This window comes from Streptopelia decaocto (genome assembly GCF_964273445.1).
Source record: "Streptopelia decaocto genome assembly, chromosome: 20".
Classification (NCBI taxonomy): domain Eukaryota; kingdom Metazoa; phylum Chordata; class Aves; order Columbiformes; family Columbidae; genus Streptopelia; species Streptopelia decaocto.
In genome coordinates, this window is record NC_138675.1 from 6,485,698 (window position 1) to 6,510,318 (window position 24,621).

Genomic DNA, 24,621 nt, shown 5'->3' on the forward strand with positions numbered 1-24,621 from the left:
CCCTCCTGCCATGATCTGTAAACTCTCCTCTTCCACTTGAGCATCCCCAGCAGTTCCCTGTTTAACCACGCAGGTCTCCTGGCTCCCTTCCTTGACTTCCTACGTGTTGGGATGCTCTGATCTTGTGCCCGGTAGAAACAGTCCCTGAACACAAACCAACTATCTTGGGCCCCTTTACCTTCAATCAGCCTTGCCCATGGGATTCCTCATCTATTTTTTTTTCGCTGAAATCTGATGTACCCTTGTGGATTCATTTGTACTTTAAACAGTCGAGGTCCTCGAGGAAGGTACAGTGGAGCAGGCATTTTGTCACCCAAAGTCTTTCTGACTTCCTACAGCAAGGCTCAGCTTCTAACTTCTGAAAACAGGTATGAGAGAGAGAGGCTCTCGCTTGAGGATCTCCCTGGAGGATCGTCCCCGGAGCCGTTGTTGAGGCTCATCCGCGTTTGCAGTCAGTGCTGAGCCCGAGGGACGCTCAGCCCGCCCGCGTTTCTGCCAGACGGTGTCATTCCAACCCAGCTGCTGGAGGCACCTTGAAAACAAATGGGGTGACGGGGAGGAACCGCTTTGCTTTCATTGATTTATCAGGAGGTTTAGGTCAGTTATAGTCAGGTCGGAGAATAAAAATTTGAGCAGAACTCAGTTGAAGCAGCTCATATATCCAGCTGCCTTTGCGGGAGTGCAGTGGAGTGAGAGGAGCAATGAGCATCAAGCATCTATTATGCAAAAGGCAGATCAGTGGGGGGGAGAAGCTTATTTTTGTCGTCAGAAAACACTTGAGGCTTGATTTCTTATTGACTTGCACCTTGTGCAGTCAATTGTACTTGTAAACAGTAATTGAAAAATGTTTCCGAAGCTCGGTTCTCACCTTGCGTCAGTGGAAGCACTTACCAAATCCACTTTTCTCAAGCAGAAACGATGACATAAAGTGCCTCCCTGCTTCGGAATAGGGATCTGAAATTTACTGCAATGCACATTTTGCTTTCCTTATGCAATTCTACCTGCTTGTTGCCAAAAAAGTAGGGTACAGAGGAATGAACGTGAGTCTAAGTCTATTAAACCACGCTTGCTTCTTCCTCGTGCTTGTTAGTGAACGTATAGTGATTTGATGGAGAAAATTGGGCTCTGTGCATCCTCTTTTCTTGTCAGAAATTTTTGTTCTAATCCAAAGAGCAAACTTTGGCTGTTTTCCTGATGTGTTCGGACACGGTGGGAAGAGCAGTGATTCTGAACAGATTATCTGGTCTGTAGTTTTAATGCATTTCTTCCTGTGGCGGCATCTTCTTTGATGTGAGTAAATTGGGTATTATTTATAATACAGAGTAAAAGATAAGAAGTCCAGTAGAAATAAGATGCAGTGAAATGCTGCTCATTCGGAATCATCACCCTTTTATACTGGAATGGATTCTTGGTTTTGTTAAGGTGACTGGAACTCTCCAGTCTGTCATTCAGCATCCCATTAGTGGAACTGAGGAGGGAGCCTGCACACAATGATGCCTCCGAAAAGAGCTTCTGTAGTCCTTAGCATGAATTGATGTTCTCAGCTGTAATCCTCAGCTGAATTATCAAGCAAATATCTTTTTTGGTTTTGTATAAATAATTTAATTGGAAAATTCTGCACGGGTTTTCATGAATGTAGGATAACATTTTCCTTTTAACATTTATCTAGATGTGGGAGAATCAAGTGCACAGGGGAAATGAAAACTGTACAACAAATTAAAGGAATTTTTTTTTATTCTCTTGTAATTAACCAAAATTGTCATATTTTTTAAATGTATGTGACACGAAAGGAATGTCTAGAAGAGTTCTGAATCTTTTACAGGCAGAATATATTAAAATTCACCCCAAATATGAAAGTAAGGTTTGAGTTAAAATCAGTTCATGGTGATGCATGACAGGAGCAGATGTCTTCTCTGAATGTCTTTCAGTCTGCCGTGTTTTCTTGTACCAGTTCTGCCTTGGATTTGTGAGTTCTTAGCGGTGTTTTCATGGGAGGAGTTCAATAATACCGATGGATTCCTTCCCTCCCAACCTGCCTTAATCTCCCTTTCAGTGTTTGACCCATGTCACTGAACAGATGGTAAAGTGCTGAAAGATCTTTAAATGTAAAGAGTTTAAGATCTTACCTCAATTAAGTGTATGGTGACATTTTCTTTACATTTCAGAAGCTGGAAACAAGGTGACCTTAGGGCAACATTTGTAGTCTTAAAATCTTTATTTTATGCTGATGATTTTCTCCAGTCACCAAAACTTCATGATTACAGCTTTGCAAGAAAAGAAGTTCAAGTAGCTTTTAAATCCTTTTTACTAAAGATATCTTGGAAACTGAATTTCCTTTCCAAAACCAGCTTCAGAATTCTTAGTAGAATTTGTTAGCAGACTATTGTTATTTTATTTTAGTCGTTGAAGGTTAAACCCATAGAAGTATCTCAAAGGTGGTGCATGTTTTAAGTGGAAAAGGGTTAATAATATTTCTACAGCTGCATTGATGAAACTTGACACAAAAATCTTAATATGTTTGTTAAAGAAAACTCTTCCTTTATGCAAAACCTACTCGAAGGCTCAAAACAGAAAGCCATTTCTCAATTAAAATAATTGCATCATATTTTCAGATGAGCCCAAGAGAACTCAGCATCATGGAAGGAGTCCGGATGTTAGTGCTGCTGTTGCTAATGGGTCCCAGGTCCTTCCAATATTCCTTCATGCGAATGAAGTAACTCAGGGGATTTCAGGATCAGTTGATTTTAATAATGCGACTTTCTGAACAGTTTTGGAAAGCCCTGGGAATCTGAGTATTTGTGGTTGCTCAGCTAAAGCAGCTGTCTCGGGGCTCACGCGGTGGGAATCCGCACTGGAAGGACACGCCGGGACGCACAGCGCTCCAGCCAGGGCTGGGTCTCCTGGTGGAATCAGTGGCCATGTAAATGGAAGACGGATGCATTTCAGGCAGAACTCAAGTATATTCTGAGCCAGTGCAAAAACGAAGCTTTGGAGCCCGGTGGGTGAGGAGCAGAGGGCGGCGCGTGGCCTGGCTGCGGGGCTGGGGTCCCGCAGGTCCCTGCGCTCAGCCTGCCGGGCCAGATGGCCAGAGAGCCTATATAGCTCTGTGTCCGTGCCAAGCGGCGCTGCGGGGGGGACGCGAGAATTAAGGGAAAGGCAGCTTATATACAGTCGCAATGATGTTGTGGTCCAGCCTGTGCTCTGGCCTTTCTGAGCCTGTGAATGGGCAATTGAATGAGCGCAGGAGATTCAGTTACGATGCTCCATGTATCCAAATTTTTACCTTCCTTGGAAGTTACCAAAACCATCTGAAAATGGCTGTTTTAGTGAATTCTTAATATAACTAATGCAGATGTTTGTAGTCGTCAGACAAAAATAGAAAATATAACAAATGTTGTCTACACTCAATCAGCAACAACTGCCCATATCCCTCTTCTCGGGCGGAGGTCGTGCCACAGGCAGCTTTGCATTCAGACACGGAGCAGGAGGGAACGTGGAGTGCCAGGGAAACCCAAAGGCAAGTGGCTCCGGCAGAGGAGAACCTGAAACTGCTCTGTCTTGGCTAGATCGCGCTGCTTTAGAGCTTTAGGAAGCAGCATTTCTGGGGGAAGGGGAAGAAACAAATTGCTCATCTAGAAGCAGTGACTGAGCATCATGACTTTGGTTGATCATGTCAAGCTTTCTATGCTCCTGCTGTTCACGTTCATGCTTCTGGATGTTGGGTTTGAACCTTTACTGCACTTCAAATGTATTTCCAAGCTGTATTTAGTTGTGCATTTCAACGAGATTTCTTGTTATTTCCCTTAGAAACGTCTCGGCCTTCAGAAGACAGTAACAGGCCTCACATGAAGATTTAGCCTGGGGTATCTGAGATGTATTATGGCTGTAACTGCAATTCCTGCAGTTTTTCCAAGGCTTTTTGCCTGGTGTTTACAGCTGAAAGTGCAAGGGGGAGGATAAAAGTCAGAGAGAGACGGTTACAGATAAATGGCAGAGTGCCAGGTGACACTTCTCCTTTTATTTTATGGCTTGTATCGTGGATTGGCAATAGTTTTCTATTTATTCTGCAGTCGTTAGGAGCAAGATTTCCCTGGATGGGAAGTGGGAAATAGTGATACCTGTATTGAAGTTAATACGTGTATCACTAATTGCTGCCCATGTGTTTCTGCGTATTTTGGAATGGGCCTCTTGTGATGAGGTTAGTTTGTTAATCTGGTAAACTGGGTCTGTAGTGCGTTCGCACAAGGATAACTGGACTGTATAGCTGGGAGGTTACCAGTCTAATCCGTGTGGATTTACAGGTCAGATACAGTGTCAGGTCTGTAATGTTTAATGTCTCTGCGGATCAGCATATTGAACTTTGAAAATCAGTTTGTTAAGCATACGTGAAGTATTTTCTGTGATACCTTCAACTGGGAACCAGCTATATCTGTGTGCTGTTCCCTGATAAGCTTCTTGCTACACTGTGGGTCTCATTTGCCCTTTGAGCTGCTGCTTTGGTTTGTCTTTGCTTGAATCCTGATGTGCAAAGGACAAAAGAGAGATCTGAGTCTGGCCCATGTACTGAAATTTCCAGCATTAAAATGACTAGTTCTGTCTTTTCTACTTTAAAGTCTATTTGTCTCAGGAGAATCTCCACTTTGTTCGCTTTTTTCATCTTTCAGACTGTATGTATGTTGTGCTCCCATATCTTGTGCAAGATGCTCTTTCTCTCTGTGGTGGTGTCTGGCTTTTCTGCTCTTCTTGAAGCAAATATCTTCTTTTGGAAGACTTTTGACATTCTAGCATTGTTCCTCAAGTGTTCTGAGCACTTCTAGCGAAGCCACAGCCCAGCCTGCAGACTCCAACACTGTTGGTTTGCAGATCTTTTAGTGGCGTGAAAAGCCTTGCTGCACTCAGAGAACAATATGTTTTTAAAGTGCTATGGAAAGAAGTCTTTAATCTGCGTGTTGTGTCAGGTGAGCAAGATTTTTTTGAGGATGTCAAGTGAGGCAAGAATAGAAACCCGGTTCAATAGGCTTATATCCTAAGTACTGAGCTCAGGATGCTTAAGAGCTGGGAGGGGGATTGTGTCACATTTAACCCTTTGTTATTTCCTGTTGCTTTCCCACAGTTATCCAGTATTCAGCATAAGCAGTAAACAGAGGGGTTGTTTGAAAGATTTTATCTTTCTCTGTTTATGTGATCACGGCTTAGGAGATGTGAAGGATGGATCGCTAGTGCCAGCTAAAAGGATTTAAGTTAACCTTCAATGGGTGGTCTTTGGATTAAAAATCTAACATTAACTTGAATGTTGAAACAGGTCTAGAACATTCAGTGCCAACTACTGAGATTTCGTTAGATGTACAACCTGGAGAACTGCAAGGAATCCTCCTGATCAGTGCTGCAAGAGAAAAAATGGAGCTAAACAGCCACAACACTTTTGACTTGTTGCAGAAGTTCACCTTAACTGCATCTTCTTGTAACTGTTTACTGATTTATTTAAGAAATTCAGAGAAGCACGGGGCAGAGCAAGTAATTTCACTCATATTTCTCGGGTCTCATTCTGGACCATTTTATATCTTCCTCTGAAAAAAGGATTAGGATCTTTAGACCAGTATTTCATGGGTTCTTGCGTGCTGCGTAGCAGTTTTCTGTTGTACAGATATATGCTTCTTAGCATTTTACAGAAGAATTTCCTGCTCCTCTGATGTCAATTACTTTGCAGTCACCTCTAAATCACTCTTGAGAGATGCCTTAGGAGAATGGGAGGCTGTTGCTGGAGTGTTTGAATAGGGAGCAGCCTGTGACAGGAGTGTCATTAGTGCCATTAGTGCCACTGTTGACCCTCAGTGCAGACCCACGTTGTTTTTAATTTGGAATTAATCTGTGGTTACACTCTGGGAGAGGGGTTGTGTGATGGAATGGAAGGACTCTGGCCATAAGTGGTGAAATAAGCAACTTCTAATTGAGAGTGAATCATCTATGGAGTTAACTACTCTAAAGCTTTTTCAAACTGTGAAAGGAGGAGTAGGAAGCACTTAATGAATGTGTTTTTAAACGTGCAATTTGCATTTAGCCCATCAAGCTAGAAGCGTATTAGGCTCCTTGTGCAGATCACAGATGGCAGGAGCAATTGTACATTGTACTTAAAACTTAATGTACATTAAGAGGTTGTGATAACATAAATGACAGATTTCTGTGTTTAGAGTGTAATGGATGCATTTCAAATAGAACGAGGTAGTGACTTGGTGCTCTTTAGAACTGAATCCTCACCGTTTATCTCCGCGGGTTTCCAGCGCCTCCCTGTCCTGGCTCCTGCGCAGGGTGTTGGGCGCCGTGGGGCGGCCGGTGCCCGGAGCAGGTGTCTGCGGGGCTGGTGTCACTGCAGAGGGGTTCCTCGCTGTGTCGTGAGGGGGAAGAGGCTGCCGGCAGAGGCGAAGCAGGAAGCACGTTTTACTGGGGTTTTGAACCTTCTTTTTTTTTTTCCTTCAGCCGTAACGTGTCACCCAAATCCCTTGACTGGATAGGGCAGAACCGCGGCTTTAGGATTAGTGCGCATGATGGATTTGGGATTTCAAGCAAACATGTGTTGCTGTGTTTGCATTGTATCTAGCTTTTACTGCCTGGAGAGAAATGTTCCTTCTTTTAGCAGGCATATACGTTAAAATGCTGAGGAGAACCTTCTGAGAAAAGATGGAGACTGGTACAATGATGTTTTGAAGAGCTGTACAAGAAGAAAATGTGATTGATTTTTTCATTTCTTTGGACCTGGGAAGAGACTGAAGAGCGTTGAGCACCTGGAACGGTTCACAGAGAAAGGCAAGGGTGGCTCAGGAGGGCAGAGAGGGAATGGATTGTACTGCTGACTTTGCACTGTTTGCTGCAATGGATATTGTTGGTTGGTTTTGAGGAGCAATTAGTGCCCTCAGCAAGAGCGGGACTTGCAACTCTGTTAATAATCAAGTATATAAAGGGGTACCTGTATGCAGGAATTGCTGTCAGAAGGAGGAAGCAGCGTGGAGAAGCCAACAGCTGTACGTGGATAGAATGTCTTGGTGGATGCTGAGCAGCTGGTAGGAAAAACAGTAGAATTGAGAGGCCTTTCTGTCCAGCAATGGATTCCTGCCCGTGCCATCTTGCCTCACAGCCCTGGCCGTGTCCATCATCCATCATCTTTAAAATGCTGAACCGAAACCCACCCAGGCTTCAAAAATAGACATATCAGTACGTCACACAGAATAAAAAGGATTTTGTTGGGATTTTAATATTCTATATCTGGACAGGGGAGGAGCCTAAATTTACAGTGAAATGGCTCTGTAACAACCCGAAAAATACCACTAGATTTTTAGAAATCACCAATTATCGCTTTTTTTTTTTTTTTATAACATTTTTACATTGAAAATGTGTGCTACAGAATCCTGATCTCTACTAAGGCCTGCAGTGCTTGTACTCAGTTCTGAAGCTGCCGTTTGTCTCAGACATGGATGCCTCCAAATCTCCCTTGCTCCAGAATAAGTTCTCAGTGGCCCGTCTGGCTGAAGAGTTTTTCTGGGTTGGTGGCAGCATCGTAGCTTCTCCGAGATGGAAAATCGGCCACGTTGGTAAGATGCAGGCTGAATACCTGCCGCTTATTGAACAAGATGGTATCCTCTAGAAAGCTTTTGTGTTTAAGTCTTGTCTCGCAGTAGAACAGAGGAAAGGCAAAGAAGGAAGAACTTAAGACACATAGTCCTATGTTGTTTTGCATGCTCGCTAGTGCAGTTCTTTTGGTCTTCAAGAACCTCTCAGTTGAAATTTGATTATTGATTTCTTTACATTCCTCTGGAAAAGTAAATGCAAAGTAGTATGCTTTGACATATGCAGACCTTTTGAAATTTTCTGTTGTATAGATAGAATCCATCTCCCTCTCCATACCCACAGTAAGGTGGGTTTGCTGTCTGCCGGGATTCATACATCTCTTAACAATTTGCTATTTCCTGCAGTATTTGTAGTTTTTAGACTTTGAATCGAGAAGAATCTCTGTGTTCTTCCATCGTAGGTCACTGGGCTCTTGAGAGGTTGTTTTCTGAATACTGATATACGATGGCAAAACCCTTAAGCTTCACTAGCTGTCTGAGCTTCACAGCAGCCTTTCTTTAAATAGGTAATAAAACCAGCAAACGGTATTTAGAAGAGCGGTTGTTCTGAGCGTACAATGAGGATGCGTCTTGTCAGAATCCGTTAGCAGGGCAGAGCTGGGCAGAGCTGTGGCTGCGCTGTGACAGAGGGGCGGCCGGGCCGGAGCTGCGCGGCGGCGCCTCCACTTCGGACGTGAAGCTTTTGACAAAGCTGGTCCATGTGTAAAAATACCCAGTGACTCAATTCTTCTGACTTCTTTTCATCCTCACATGCTAAAATACTCCCACTCCTTCACACATTTACATCAAACCCAGAAAATCCTAGAAGACAATAACGCTACTGAATCCTAAATGATTAATTAACAGACGTTAGAACATCGTTCTAACAGTAAGCAAGGAAGTTGGCTTTTTTTTTTTCTTGTATCAGGACAAATTGTAGGGATATATGGTTTGTGAAGCTTTATTATATATTGCTGCTTTAAAATTCAGTTTTTCTGAGTTTGCTTATTAGGATTGTTCACATGCTGGGAGCAGCTTATCTGGGAATTTGTAGAACTGAGCTTCTGAACCTAAGGTGCTTATGAGAAAATTGATATGTTTTCTTCCTGTAAAGGCGATTGTAAAGGGGACAAAGTCTGACTTAGTGGTATCTCTTTGTTTCTCTCTTCAGTGGAAAGATGTATGAGTTCCATGCAAGCTGGTACCCAGATGATCAAACTGCGTGGCGGCTCCAAAGGGCTGGTCCGCTTCTATTACCTGGATGAGCACAAGTCGTGTATTCGCTGGAGACCTTCTCGAAAGAATGAGAGAGCCAAAAGTGAGTGTCAGCCTTTCTTCGATTCCTCCCAGGGTCTTACTGCCTTATAAATGAATGAGCGCGAAGGATTTGGTTCATTCACAGGAGATGAAGAATGTTATACTTGAATTTAAAGGGCAGTAAATGATTTTATGTTTAATAGTTTATGAAGACTAAGTTGTTCTTGTTAGCTATGCAGGTTGCAGTAGTGTAGCATGTTGTAAATGTGTTGCAGACAAAACCCGTGTGGATTGGGGACATTGCAGTGTGAGGTTTGGGCCCTTTCTCTACAGGATTTCTCTGCAGGTTAAATGCATCCTGTCCGTCTTCGGGCATGCACACAGTCATTAATGAGCTACGTGCTTTTGTCATTCTAGTTTCCATTGACTCTATTCAGGAGGTTTGCGAGGGGAAGCAATCAGAGATCTTTCAGCGCTATGCCGATGGCAGTTTCGATCCCAACTGCTGCTTCAGCATCTACTATGGAGACCATATGGAATCTCTTGACCTGGTATCTTCCAGTGGAGAGGAGGCACGAACCTGGATCACAGGGCTGAAATATCTGATGGCAGGGATCAGTGATGAAGACAGCCTCTCAAAGCGCCAGAGGACCAGAGACCAATATCCTTATCCTATCTGAGAGATTTCCAAGTGATGGAAAGCTATTGATAGCATAGGGATTCCTTCAGGTACTTGTTTGGCTAAATGTATGTGCTAGGCTCAAATCTTCAAAGTGGTTCCCAGTGCGTTCCCTGTTTCCAGAGGCTGAGAAGAGTTCTTGAAGAGGATTGTTCTGGGCAAGATTTGGAGATGAATGACTAGAATGGACTGAAAAACACGCATATATATTCTTTCATCTGTTACTCCCTGTGCAAATCTGTCCATTTCATTTGGCTATACAGGCCAAAGTGTGATGCAACATTGCAGTTCGCTCCAAAGTTAGTTCTGTGCAGTAGTGTGGGTATATAGCATGTGCTGCATGTCGAGCACAGCAAGTCTAGAAGCTGTTACTGAAATAAGATCAGTAGAGCTGTATGTTACCTTGAACTTTCTTTCATCCCCAGCCTCATATACAGTCTTTCCTGACATGAAAAAAATCACCTATACATAATGTTCAGTAATATCCCTTGATATTCCGTGTTGTCCCTTAACTCCTGTTCAATGTGGTTGAAGCAGACGTTTGATGAGGCAGATAAAAATGGTGACGGCAGCCTGAGCATCAGTGAAGTTCTCCAGCTAATGCACAAACTGAATGTGAACCTACCCCGGCAGAAAGTCAAGCAAATGTTTAAGGTAAGAAATGAAAATGTATTTTGTTTTCTAAAAGAACAAGGATTGAGCTGCTGGAGAATTAACATGAAATGTAATAGGAGAGATGGTAAATACTTCAGCAGCTGGTTTGTTTCCACTCTGCTGAGAGATACTACACAGTCCATTTGGTAAATTGAAGCGAGCTCCAGAAACACGTCATAGATAAATTGTTATTCATAGAAAAAGGCATTACACCAGGTACTTTCTGGTGTTACATAACATAAAGACGTGCTGTCTTCATTGCTATAGACAGCAATCCTTCAAGCAGGGTTCCCTATGGAACAAAAAAGACCTTAAAAGTTGTTTCTTGGCTTATGCACTAACACATATATTTGAGAGGTTCAGTGCTGTTCGAAGCATTCCTATGACAAGCACCAGCTCAGTGAACCAGTCTGTTCTAGCAGGCCGTGGTGAGGAGCCATGGCAGGCAGCAGCAAACTGCATTTAATTTCAATATTGATTTTTCTCATGCAGGAGTTTGCTTATTTAAAGTTTGTTCAGGCTGTTGCTGGGCAGTTTGGTATCTCATTGCTGAATCGCTGTGTAATGCAGGAGGCTGATACGGATGATAACCAGGGCACGCTGGGCTTTGATGAGTTCTGCGCCTTCTATAAGATGATGTCAACACGACGCGATTTGTACCTGCTAATGCTCACCTACAGCAACCACAAGGACTACCTGGATGCAGATGACCTGAGACGCTTCCTGGAGACTGAACAGAAGGTAGGACCTGGAGAGGTTGTGTAGCCTTCATCCTTGGGGTGTTTCAGGACCAGACTAGGTAACACACTCACTGCTGTGACCTTGCAGTTGACCCTGCTTTGAGCAGGATTTGGGGCTGCATGAATTCCTGAGGTCCCTGAATGATCCTCTGCTCTTTCATCTAGAGACTTGTGGAAGATTCTGAAGTGAGGAAAAATAATTGGACAGCAAGATGCAGTCAGTGCAGGGACAAATGCATTGACTTGTCTTTGCCTTTTTCCTCTCATGATCTCTTTTGAAGCTGCATGCCTGTAAGTCATAAATCTCCATCAGTTTCAAAAGTTGCCTAAGAAATGAATGAATAAAAAAGCCACCTCTCTGGCAGTTATCTTTTTAGATGAGTGGGCTGTGTTTCCATTTCATTGGTCAATTGATCCTCCAGATGGTGAGAGGAAGATGAGCACTGGGCACAGGACACAAATCAGCTCAGCTGATCAGTGGCGGGGACAACTCCTGCCTGTGGGGCTTCTCTCTGGCCTGGTGCTGCCCTTTCTCGGGTGATATGTACAGGGAAAGCAAGTGTTCGTTCTGGGCGTTTGAAGCTGTACCAGAAAAACCTTCTGTTGTTCCAGATCTTATTTTTTGAACCCAGCAAACCTATCCAATATGGGCAAATAAAGGGTAGGGCTTTTTTCTTCTTCCTCTTTTACATTTATTTACTAGGTTTTAAATTACTCCCAGAAAAGGCATTGATCTGGTAGCAGCTATGCTGGTGCTTTCATGTCCCCCCAAGCAAAGATTTCACGTAGCCACAACAGTCATCAGCTTGGTCACTTTATTGGCAGTTCCCTCTGGTGACAAGGGCTGTGTTTTCATGGGTCATGCACAGAATCTGCTGGAAAAGATTTACCAGGCCACTCAGGACAGAATATTTAACAATAGTAGGGATAATAATTAGAGGGTGCAGGAATATTAAATAATACTGTTAAAATTCAATTATGAATACACTGCAAGGTAAAAAACCCCTACGGTTTAGCATAAATTGCCCTTTTTTATAAATGATAACATTTACAAACAAATGTTTCCCTTTGTACTCTTTCCTTTTTCAGTTGAGAATGCAGAGGAGCCTTGAAGTAGCAGATTTCCTCAAGGATCTTTCTGAGAGCATTATGTCCTGGTTCTCTCTTACCCTGCTAGTAACTGATTTTTCTGTCTGCTGCATAAAGATGAACCATTCTCTTATTTTAAACTAAAAACCCTTCGATAATGCAAACTAATCCTTTAATCCTGCAAGAGAAGAAATCCCATTGGTTTGTGACAAAGCTCGTTCTGTTTGGATGCTGTGTGTGCCTAATAACGCTAACCAGATTTGACCTACAAAGCAGAACTCTCTTTACTGGCTGTGATCAGGCGGCTGCCAATAGGACAGGAACTTTTCACAGCGCGCTCTGGTTCTTAATCGGATGTGACACTGATTGACGGGAGTGAGAATCTCACGGGGTGACTGGAAATCCGTAGTGCCGCTGTGGAGGATCTGGCCAGTTGCTAAACCGTATGCAGAGCAAAGAGCCAGCAGGAGCTGTGGTTCTTAGTTAGCATTTCATTTTTGCTACTTTTACAGATGACGAATGTGACTAAAGAACACTGCCTGGAAATCATCAGCAAGTTTGAACCGTGCCTGGAGAACAAGAAGGAGGGAGCGCTGGGGATTGATGGTAAGGTGGCTGCTGGGGCTTTTGTAGGGAAGAGGCAACTGTTCAAATGCTTATGCGAATATTGCATTCAATTGCAAAATCGATAGTGATATAATTTTGCCACGTTGTACAGAGTATGCTTTTCAGTGGGGGACAGGGCGGGGGCGTGCAGTGGTTGTTTTTGGTGGTTTTGAGTTTGGTTTGGTTTTTTTAATATCTAAAAGGAAATTGGTACTCTTTGGAAGATCTTTTTCAAGGTCCATGTCATGAAGCAGCAGCAGTTGTTGCAGGTCAGCTGGGGCTGGATGTGGCTTTATTGGTGCTTTTTGAAAATACATTGCATCATTCTCGCAGGCATTTTCGGAAGTCCTTTAAGCTTTAGTGAGAGGAGTGATGTGATCCACAGTAGACGTGCAGAGGGATGATAAGGAAATTTGTCTAGAAGCATGCTTTCCTGGCCTCTGCTGGCAAAGTCACTAGAGATCTCTTGAAAGCAATAATCACAGTTGGGCATTGGGACAGTTGGGGTGTAGTGGTGTTATTTATAGATCTTACTTACGTGTTCGTGAATGTAGAAATGAATTTTGTGGCTGGTTTTAGGAAGGCTACAGCAACACAAAGGACAAAACTGTGTTATTTATGGTCTTGTTTGCTTACAGGTTTCACCAATTACATGCGGAGTCCATCAGGGGACATATTCAACCCAGAGCACTACCAAGTGAATCAGGACATGAGTTATCCGTTGAGTCACTATTTCATTACCTCTTCACACAATACCTACCTCATGGGAGATCAGCTGATGTCCCAGTCCCGGGTGGACATGTACGCCTGGGTGCTACAGGCCGGCTGTCGTTGCGTAGAAGGTAAGGATCAAAAAGCAATCAATGGTAGGCTCCATAGTTGTGTTTCTCCTCTGTGAAGGAAGGCTCACAACTTCTGCAGAAAACGTGGAAATTGGGTAGAGGGAAAGGCTGGTAAAACAGTGGCCCCAGATGTTACTTGTCTGATCCGTGTCTTTGTTTCTGTTCTACAGTTGACTGCTGGGATGGGCCGGACGGTGAACCAATTGTCCACCATGGATACACTTTGACTTCCAAAATTCTTTTCAAAGATGTGATCGAAACTATCAACAAATATGCCTTTATCAAGAATGAGTATGTACAGTCTGCCAGCTTTTGAGTCTCAGGGCTATAAACAGACTTGTGGGTGCTTTCTTTCCCAGGAGAGGTTGCAGCCATAGCTGTTGGTAGGCTGCAAACTCTGCTAAGGAACCAGCTGCAGGCAAAGCTTGGGATTTAACTGTAGTCATCAGTCGGGAAGGTTTTGTCCTGCAGGCATTGTGTGGCTGAAAGCCTGTGGCTGTCAAAAATAACCTTTCAGTTTGGAGAGATTAGTGGGGGTATCAGTTCTGTGCGCAGACCGATTTATCCAACCCCTGTGGATTCATTGGTGATGATGTCTGTTACAGAAATGGCTCAGACAGTAGTAACCCTTGTCTTAATGCTATAAAAGCAATTTGGAGTTGATGATACTTGCTTTTGTCTCTGCCAGGTACCCTGTTATCCTGTCAATTGAGAACCATTGCAGTGTCATTCAGCAGAAGAAGATGGCTCAATATCTCACAGAAATTCTGGGAGACAAACTGGACCTGTCTTCTGTGCACAGCGATGATTCTACCAAGCTTCCTTCACCAGCAAGTCTTAAAGGAAAAATACTCGTTAAGGTGAAAACCTGCTTCGTTTGTTCCATCCCTCTTCTTGTTTGTGATGATTATGATTTCTGCCAGGTTATCACTTAAATAATTTTACAAAAAGCAGTCTTTAAGAACGTGGCACTTAAGGTTTTGAACAGGTGTCTTCTCAATCAATAAGAATGTGGTTGCATGCTTTGAATTTCTTTTTATGTGTGATAGCAAGAGCTGCATGCTGAACCTGCCTGTGTAATCCTTCTGTCTTCTAGGGGAAGAAACTTCCAGCCAACATCAGTGATGATGCAGAGGAAGGTGAAGTTTCTGATGAGGACAGTGCTGATGAGATTGATGATGACTGTAAACTAATGAATGGAGATGTAAGTTAAGTGGCCATTTGAATGTAAATGGATGTCAAGCCTTCCCATCCCAGTGAGAAGAAAACTTGCATGGGTTCTCTGGAATGCGGATGTGTCTAGTCTTTGGGATACATCTCAAGTCTTTTAGGTTCTAAACCTTCCTGGGGACAGATTTGACAAAAATTTGTGGCAAAAGTTCTAGTGGTTGTGTTTCAAGTATGGAATTTTTTTGTTTTTCATATTTTAAATAGTAATATCTCCATTATTCTCTGTTGCATCATAGTGTTGGTATTGGACAGCACAATGGAACAGATCAGACTTTTTACTAAATATGTGCTGCAGAACACAGCATATGTGAATGAGTTCAGTATGAGGAGGCATCTCAGTAATAACTATTTCTATGTTAGCACGTCCTTGGCTTCTAGCAGACGTTACATCTGAATAGCTCTGCTAACAGTTGGTCTTGGATTAATTAGAACTGTTTTAATTAGTTTTACTCTCGTCACTTCAATCTGTTTATGCTTTAGATATAACATCTACTTCAGGGCCTCAGATTCTTCCATACCTTACCTTAAGTCTGATACTGAGCAGCAGGTAACTGCTTCACATTGTGCAAATCAAGAATCTTTTGTGTTTTGTTTCTGCACATCACATCTCAGTTTGCATTAATCCTTGCTGGAATTACTAAGGCTTATTAAATTTCTGTCTAGTTTAATGATTCTGTTTTATTTGTAGGCATCTAGTAATAGGAAAAGAGTGGAGAATATAGCAAAGAAAAAACTCGATTCACTGATAAAAGAATCCAAAATCCGTGACTGTGAAGATCCAAACAATTTTACAGTTACCACTCTACCATCATCTGGAAAGGCTGGACTAAAATCAGATAGTAAGAAGGTGAACACGTTTTACTGTACTTCACTTCCCTCAAGACCTGATTGTTGTTTTCTTTGTCTCTGTAGCTACACAGTACTTTATTTCATAACAAATAATGCTTGTTTTTTCAAAGGCAGATGTCTAAAGTTGGGCTTCTCTATCTGTTTTGAGACTCCCCAGTAAAGATAACTCAGTTTACCTGAGGTGTCTGCAGCTATTGTAGGATTAATGAAACTCAAGAATGCTCAGCACTTCGCTTAAAACAAGAGAGAGTGAGTCACATGATGAGTTTTGTGGAGTCTCTTTGGCATTAGGTCCCTGTCTCCAGTGTGGGTTAGTTTGACTGGGATAATTCAACTCGAGAATAAGCAGGTAGCAAAACGTTCACGTGGGATGTGGGAGATCCACGGTCAGGTCCCCGGTCAGACTTCGGTAGAACTGAGATTTGGAAGCTCTGTTTTCCGTTCTTGGATGACTGCCCTGACCACCACAAATTTGGCTGTTTCAATATACAAGACAATGTGTTCCCTTCTGTAATATTTTGTCACGACATCTTATGAAAACTTTGTATTGCTTATATAAAAGCTGTGTTACAGGCAAGAATACTTTTTGTATTTGTCATTCAGTAGGAGTTTCTGTTTAATTTGCTGATAATGAGATTTTAATTTTAACTGGTTTTATGATTCGCACTTGATGCAGAGGGATAGTCTATTGCGGCTGAATAATGAAATATGACAGTCCTTCGAAATGTAAACCGAGATGCTGAACACCTCTTTCTCCAAAGTCCAATTACTTTTTCCAGTGACTTCAGAGAAAGGTGTTTTGCATTTTCATTTATTATGTTAGCTTGCTGAATAAATGATATATTATTGGCTTCAGATTCATAGCTGAATTCATTCAGTTAATGGTGATACCAGGTGAACATCACTGTCAGATACACAAAGCTTTTTTCCCTTGCTCACACAGCAACTGGAGCGTGAAATGTACACATCAAATGCCTTTCCAACAGAAAGAATTTTATTTTCCATTATAAAAAGCTCATATGAAAGTTGGACTTTTTTTCCTCGGTTCTATGTTCTGTGCATTTACATTTTATTTTCATTTTATACTAATGCTTTTTTTATAAAAATGTACTCAGCCCACAGACTACGCTTCGTGAACTTGAGGCAATATCATTTTAGAATTTGTAATAAGCCACAGAAAGCTTTGAAGATTGTTGCATGCAAAGGAGAAACATTGGAGATCTGCCAGTAATAAGCAGGTGTACTAACTAGGGATTGAAGCTAGATGAGAACTAAAAATCAGATTCTCAAAACTTTCTGTGGCATGAGTTTTGTATGTGCTTTTAAGCCTAATGATTTACATAATCACAGAATGTTAGGGATTGTTATATTTAATTAAATTTTTCCCTGCCCAGCTCTCCAGCCTGTCCAGGTCTCTGATGGCAGCACAGCTTCCAGTGTCACCACTCCTCCCAGCTTGGTGTCATCAGCAAACTTGCTGATAGTCACTCTATTCCCTCATCCAAATCATTGATGAATATATTGAATAATACAGCCCCAGCACTGCCCCCTGAGGCTCTGCACTGGATCCAGGCCTCAACTGGACTCCGCCCCATTGACCACGACTCTCTGGCTTCTTCCCTTCAGCCAGTTCGCAGTCACCTCACTCCCCGCTCATCCAGCCCGCACTCCCTCAGTTCAGCTGTGAGGATGCTGTGGGAGACTGTGTCAAATGCCTCACTCAAGTCAAGGGAGATCACGTCCACCGCTCTGCCATCACCCATCCACTTCAAGAATCCTTTTACATAGGTGTTAACCACAACAGTCTGGGAAACAAAGAACGTTTAAATATGCTGTAGCACTCAGGTCTGCTAAATTATTCTTTATTTGGTTTCTTTAGAATAAACTCGAGGATGATGTGGAGTCTGGGGAAGACTTCAGTACCAACAAAAGGCACAGCCGGTCATTGATGGGCAGTTTTTCTAAACGCAAGGTGAGCCACTTGGTAGACCAGGTCTGCACTAAATCCAGTGTTCTTGGATAGGTCTTTTCTTTGCACACAGTGTTAGAGAGGAATATCATAATTGCATTGTCTGTCAGAGGTTTGCTTGCTGTCAGACTGTTCACTGAATAGATAGGCTGGATAACTGGTTATAATTGTGCATAACAGATAGTTTCAATTTACATCAAGGTCTAAAAGTATCCAAGTTCTAACCTGAAAAAAAAAAATTGCAGCTTTTATCTGCAGATTTATGATTCCTTTATAGAAATGCTCTGACCTCAGGCTGAGTCTTCCCAGTATGCATGCACGTGATTCCGCAGTAGTGAGTGTTACAAAGCTGTCATTCTCTGTAAGCAACACACTCATTGGCATAACGAAGCAGAATTGGATCCAGCTGCTCAAACGTTGATCAGACAGTTGTGATATTACGGTTTTATTTCCTTGTGGCACAGAAAAAAGGAAGCAAATTGAAAAAGGCGACAAGTCTGGAAGAGGGTGAAGATGATTCGGATTCTCAAGGAAATTTAGCCAGGAGCTCTGTACATGGCAGCAGGTTTGTTAACAAGTGATTTGGCAATTTTTTTTCTAAAAAGAGATACCTACAGAAATGTACGCACTAAAAAGATGTGTTTCTGCTCTAGAAGCCCATTTGTTGAAGGCTGCAGGCACGGGACAGTAATCTGGTATAAGGGTAGATCCGATGTCTGTCGCAAGATCATCAGAATGATCTCTTGGTGCCGTTCAGACTCATCAGCAAAGTACAGGGAACCTTATCTGAATCCATTAAGGTGGATTTGCAGTGTATCAGGTCCCCAGCTTTTTTAAAAATTGTTTTATGATTTGTTAAATGAAGTGGCATCAACATTCAGGTGATGATTTTGATATTTTCTTTTATAATTGCCTCTTTAAAACTCCTGACGTCGAAGTATGGCTGCTTATGCTTCTGGCTTCAGAAGTAAGAAATCAGATGAAGCAGTTCATGAGGTCTCTGGAGATTTCTTTGGGAGATCGGTAGATGTGATGCTATTGATAACCTGAGCAAATGAGGAGGATCAGAGCATTAATTTCTTGCTATTTCTTTAGGATTTAAGTAGTTTTTTGTTAGTACTTGACCTGAGAAGTGAATATATATACGAATAGATACTCCACCCTTTCGTCAAAACAATTTACGCACTCTATTTGTTTATATTTATTTTTAGATATTAAAGATAAAATTTACCTCTTAATTAATGGGAGATAAATTTGTTTTATCTTTCTAGGGTGAACCGACAGAAGAAAACAATGAAGCTGTGCAGGGCACTCTCTGACTTGGTGAAATACACAAAGTCTGTTGGCATCCACGATGTTGAAACTGAAAGTAAGTTGAGCTAAAAATCTGCTGAAAGTAATTGCTGTACAAAGAAATTGGAAGATTTATGTTCCTACATATCTTGTTATTAAAGAGTTGTGTGACAGCTTCCATAAAGGAGAAAACATTCCTACAGGTAGTGGTACCCATGTAGTCTTTGCTAGCTTGTGTAAAAGCTGCTACGCAACACCTGCACCGTGGGAAATGACAGAGGGTGTAGTTGTGCTCTTGGGCAGAGTGGTCTGAGGAGCACTTCAAGCATGAAGTTTAGATTTTCAAGTCAAATCTGTTGCCACCATCCATCTGTTGCTGGAGTATAAGGAAAAGCATCGTTCCCTCTGAGTGGAATGTGTTCAAATGATGCTTGATAGTTATAAGGAACTAGTGCTACGTAGTTTTGAATGCTTTATCTAGTTAATAAATAAATAAGATTACCTCTAATCTCCTCCTCTGTTCTTTATAGTCTCTTCCAGCTGGCAGGTTTCATCTTTCAGTGAAACAAAAGCCCACCAGATACTGCAGCAGAAGCCAGCACAGTATCTGCGTTTCAACCAGCAGCAGTTGTCCCGCATCTACCCATCATCGTATCGGGTGGACTCCAGCAACTACAATCCCCAGCCGTTCTGGAATGCTGGCTGCCAGCTTGGTGAGCAGAATGAGAACTTGGGGGTTTTTCGTTTTATTTCAAGAAGGATGTTTTATAACAGGGGCTTTGGAATCACCCCTTAAAATACCGTGAGTTCTCTGCTCATTGAGCTTTACTGACAATTGAGTTCTCCTTGTTACTGTGTGTTACCTAGATAGACTACCTCAAACATGTGTCTTCCGTGCAAGCAGTTGTCGATAAATGGAAATAAATGAACTTCTCAAATGCAGGAGGACTTCAGAGTTCAGACTCTCTTGGAGAGCTTCTCTCTCTGAAGCTGCGATGTATGTTATGTAGGACAATTCTTTTTCATAAAACATTGGAGTTTTTGCATCCAAGAAGTCAAATGTGAAGATGTATTTAGGTGTCTTTTCTTTAACCTTGTTCTACAAACAAGAATGTTATTAATGTACTCGGTAAATAATATCACTTTTTCTTTTAATAGTTGCACTAAACTACCAGTCAGAGGGAAGAATGCTGCAACTGAACCGGGCCAAATTTAGTGCCAATGGGAATTGTGGCTATGTCCTCAAACCAAACTGCATGTGTCAAGGTAAGAAAACCAGCAAAATAAATGGATTACTTTTTGCACGAGAAGAGTGAGTATGGATCCTTATTATAGTTTGTCTAAAAATGTGTTTCTGATGCTAGAAGCAAATAAGCCAGAAGTTATCTCTAAGGTCATCCCCACTTCTTTCCCATTATGTGACTTCTCGTTCTTACAGGTGTCTTTAATCCAAATTCTGAAGACCCACTCCCTGGTCAATTGAAGAAACAGCTGGTTCTAAGAATTATCAGTGGTCAACAACTCCCCAAGCCACGTGATTCCATGTTGGGAGATAGAGGAGAGGTATGGGACAGCTCGTCATTGTTCTTCTGTGCTTGAGACAGTTTATTTCCGCATTGGCTGGGCTAAGGATGGGGATTTAACTTCCTGCAGTTTTCAGTATTTGTTACTTTATGTTTTCCAGATCATAGATCCCTTTGTTGAAGTAGAAGTGATAGGCTTACCTGTTGACTGCTTCAAAGAACAAACCAGAGTAGTTGATGATAATGGTAAGATTATGTGGGGTTTTTTAGTTAGATCCAACTACGTTTCTTGGAAATTCTTGTGTCTCCTGCAGAAGTGTGTGGGAGCACTGCATTTTCCAGTAACAACGATCAAACTATTAGGAAAACTAGAATGACATTGTAGTTCGGGCATTCCTTACATAGGCAGCATTCTTTCTTCTTGCACCTGGTGAATGAAAAACCTAAAAGCTCATTTCTTCATTCCAAGGTTTTAACCCGATGTGGGAGGAAACGTTGGTGTTCACAGTCCACATGCCAGAGATTGCACTGATTCGGTTCCTTGTGTGGGATCACGATCCAATCGGGCGTGATTTTATTGGACAGAGGACGATTGCGTTCAGCAGCATGATGCCAGGTAAGACAGAAATGCTGACATCCCAGGTCAGTTGGCTTGGGCTTTTTTCTGTGAGAACAGAAGCTGCAAATGCTGGGTTAATGTGAGCGCATGTGTCCGCTACAGAATTTCTAGTTAGAGCAGGAGACTGGGAGTGTGGACTCTGAGTTCTCTACCTTGGTCCACTACTGATTTATACGATGATGAAAACTAAATCAATTAACTCTATGGGATGAGATTTAAAAAAAATGGTTAAGATTGTTAGGCAGGGTGGCTAAATATTGTGGACTCAGAAGGCTGGCATACAGGATCTTTACTCCTGTTATCTCATACAGCTTTTTCTTCCATTTTCTTCCTGTCAGTTTTTGAGACACACTGGAGTTTTGGTCTTATAACTCTCAGTTTGGTTTGACAGCAGCAATAAGGGACACGGGAAAAAACAGGACACGGCTTTTTTATAAAATAAAGAGGATTAAAAAATGGCAGTAAAGTTTGTAAGTGGTGTGACTGTCAGATAACTGAGTGTGGCGAGATGATGCACAAACCTGGATGCCTATTTAGAGGAGGAGCCAGGAAAATAGCGGTTAATTTATTTTGCTGTTTACAGAAGGAAAGTCTCTCGGTGCTCTTCTCCCAGCCCTTTCAACTCCTTGTCAGCTCTGTTCGCTCTGTTTCAGGTTACCGACACGTGTACCTGGAGGGTATAGAAGAGGCGTCCATCTTTGTCCACGTGGCCATCAATGACATCTGCGGTAAGGTGAGTGCCGGCCGCAGGACACAGCACAGCTCCTGTGCGGCAGCGCACCAGCGGGGTTTGTGTTGCACCAGGGGAGCCCCGTGGGTGAAGGTCCAAGCTATAACGTATTTGTTTAACTGCAGTAAGCTTCCTCTCCACGATTGTCATGGTAGCCTGAAACCGTTCTGAATATACATGGAGATAAAGGCAAGTCATAGAGAAAGTTGGAAAAAGAGATTCTTGCAGCCACAGGGGAAGGTTATTTCATTGCACCGTGCACACATTTATATAGATAAGTATGGTTGTGTCCAATACAACAAGTATTTAGCTTGGAGAAGAGGAGACTGAGGGGTGACCTTATTAATGTTTCCAGATATCTAAAGGGTGAGTGTCAGGAGGATGGAGCCAGGCTCTTCTCGGTGACAACCAGTGATAGGACAAGGAGTAATGGATTCAAACTGGAACACGGTGCCTTCAGAATCTCAAAGCCAGTTCATATCCACTTCCAATAAACTGATACTGTAATATCAGCACCGTGACAGGAGGAGGCGGCGTTGAACAGGCCGGGAAACCAAAGTTCCTTTTCTCGTGCTGTTCGTGTAAGGGGAATTAAAACTCTTCTTCAAAAGGAAAACAACTTTTTAAATTGCTAGATTTTAATCAGAACTTCTATGGGATGAAACAGATAAACCCCAGGAAAGCTTTTTTTTTTTTTTTTTATTTCTAGGAAGAAGGGCTGTTTCTGGAAAGAATGTAACTTTAGACACTTTAGGTCAGTTCCACACTGTGCACTGATGTGATAGAAATACAAAGATTTGGAAGGAGAGCTTGTACGTGTTTCTTTTTAAAATAAAAACTACTGAAAATGTGAAACAAATATTACACAGCCCTTTCTGTTTTGGTTTCTGAATTATGTTCTGCTTTGATTTTTCAGTTAACAGAAATTTGGGCAGAAAAGTCACCACAGTTGTCAGCCTGGCTTTACCCATCCCTTATTAATCCAGATACTCTAATGCAAGCATTAACCTTTTGGGGCTTTTTTCCTAAGTGTAGATATTCCACCCTCTCAGTAGCTTGATATTACTAAAGCAAAGTCTTTAGATTTTGTTTACACCTTAACTTGTGTTTAACTGAAATCTCTTTCTAGACTGTGCTATTTCCTGGAGACGCTTTTCTTTGTCTCTGTCTCTTCTGTAGTCTATTCACGTATTGCAGAATTTCTTGTGGTTTTCTAGCTGTGCGTATCTCCGAGATCCACCCTCACTGTTATTCTGCCTTTGCTCTGTCTGTTTGTGATTTCAGTGGGCTTCTCTATGTCCAAAATACCTACTTTTAGAAGCAGAGCGTTTTTAGCCGCCTTGAAGGTACCCCCTCCTGTCCCAGGGAGGTGCAGTGACCACCACCACACACCTGCATGCCTCTAACTAGTTGCTTCATTAGCATCAATGTTTCCTTATTAGCATTTTGAAGCTTTTCGACTCATGTAATGTGAATTGCGACATTTGACGGTCAGTTCTGTTGGGCCATTGATGAGCAGAGAGCCCTCCCTCTATGAAGCAGATCCAGGATAAGAGTCCTTCTGTACCCTCTTTTCTCTCTTCTTTGAGTCTCTGCTGTCTTTTCTCTGTACTATAATTCAAACCTTTCACACAGAAAAGAACATTAACAGTGAATTGTTTGCTAAATTGTGGGAAAACCTCTTGTGCTGTTTTTCAAGTCAGCTTTAAAGAATGAAACAGCTCTGTAAAAGCTGGACTAGAGCTGAAAGCACATGTTCTGGATCTCCGTCAAAATGGCTCTCTTTGTTTTTTCCTGAAAACTTTGGTTTTTCCCCTAAGTTAACCAGATTTGTCTTTGGGTTCTTGAATCACCCCACTGATTCAAGCAATAGTGCCCGGCTTAACGAGGATGCACCAAATAAGCTAGAATGATACCCGGGGCCCTGCACTCGCATCACCCATTCCATCAGTGCTTTGCTTTTATTTTTGTTGGATGTTATTTTTGTGTGTGTGTGGATGACAGTTTTTCTGAGTTTTGCAAGTATTTATGTTGTCTGATTTTTGTAGCAATGAATTCGTGTACTTGCCAACTTGTCTCAATTGGAGCACGGTGCTTTTTCCCCTTTGCTCCTTACCAACACAAGATCTTGTTTCGAAGCTTTCTGGTGAAAGTGAATCCAGAATGATCCAAGCAGACTGTTCAATAGTCTGACTCTCACATAAGGCTTATTAATATTTAAATTACATGTTCTCTGACTTTCATGGGAAAAATCAATCCCTACCTTCTTTATCTTATCCTGGATATAGTTTTAAAGACCATTTTAGGTCTCTTGTTAGTCATCTCCTCACACTGTAGCTTGGCATGTAGTAACTAAACTTCAGCCAATTAGAGCCTGAAGTAATATTCTGAATACCTTCACTGGGCTTTGTGTCAGACAAATAAACCTCGATCCCATATGCCAGATTGCACAGGACACTTAGGAATAAAAGCAGCTTTTCACCCAGGCCCGCTGTACAGTGCAGCGAATATCTGTCCACTAAGTCCTAAGTGAGAAATGTGTGAGCAAGCACTCAAATATTTTGGGCTGAAAGACAGACCATTGTAATTTAAAGTAGACATTTCTGTGCCATTGTTTGGCACTGCAGAAATGTGACCTCACATGGCATCACAGGGGAAAAATTGAACTGACAGCAAGTGCCAGCAAGCAGGGATGCTGGTCACATTTTGTAATGGGTTCTTACAATGCATTTCAATCACAGGCTTATGTGCTCTATTTTTATTCACTCTTTATGCCACAGCTACTAAAGAGGGTCTGATCTAACTGGGAAGTAAAGGGAACAAAGGAGGAGAAGTAGATTAGAAGGGAAATGCCTCTTTCTCTGCTTTAAGTGATTTACATGTACAAGGCTCTATGAATAAAGCAAAACCAACATACCCTTTACCAGGCGTCAGCCTGCTGCT

General features: G+C 42.1%; 1 protein-coding gene across 1 annotated transcript in view; it reads left to right on the plus strand.

Annotated features, from left to right (window-relative positions):
• Positions 1-24,621, plus strand: part of PLCH2 (phospholipase C eta 2) — a 57,798-nt gene that overhangs the window by 24,811 nt on the left and 8,366 nt on the right. The window contains exons 3-21 of the mRNA XM_082069901.1: positions 8,770-8,916; positions 9,273-9,529; positions 10,072-10,188; positions 10,759-10,929; positions 12,530-12,623; positions 13,262-13,465; positions 13,636-13,756; positions 14,154-14,325; positions 14,562-14,669; positions 15,384-15,542; positions 17,424-17,516; positions 17,978-18,078; positions 18,785-18,882; positions 19,337-19,519; positions 19,965-20,072; positions 20,245-20,369; positions 20,491-20,575; positions 20,799-20,945; positions 21,602-21,681. Of these exons, the coding sequence (XP_081926027.1) occupies positions 8,770-8,916; positions 9,273-9,529; positions 10,072-10,188; positions 10,759-10,929; positions 12,530-12,623; positions 13,262-13,465; positions 13,636-13,756; positions 14,154-14,325; positions 14,562-14,669; positions 15,384-15,542; positions 17,424-17,516; positions 17,978-18,078; positions 18,785-18,882; positions 19,337-19,519; positions 19,965-20,072; positions 20,245-20,369; positions 20,491-20,575; positions 20,799-20,945; positions 21,602-21,681 (2,570 nt within the window). The remainder of the gene's footprint in view (positions 1-8,769; positions 8,917-9,272; positions 9,530-10,071; positions 10,189-10,758; positions 10,930-12,529; positions 12,624-13,261; positions 13,466-13,635; positions 13,757-14,153; positions 14,326-14,561; positions 14,670-15,383; positions 15,543-17,423; positions 17,517-17,977; positions 18,079-18,784; positions 18,883-19,336; positions 19,520-19,964; positions 20,073-20,244; positions 20,370-20,490; positions 20,576-20,798; positions 20,946-21,601; positions 21,682-24,621) is intronic.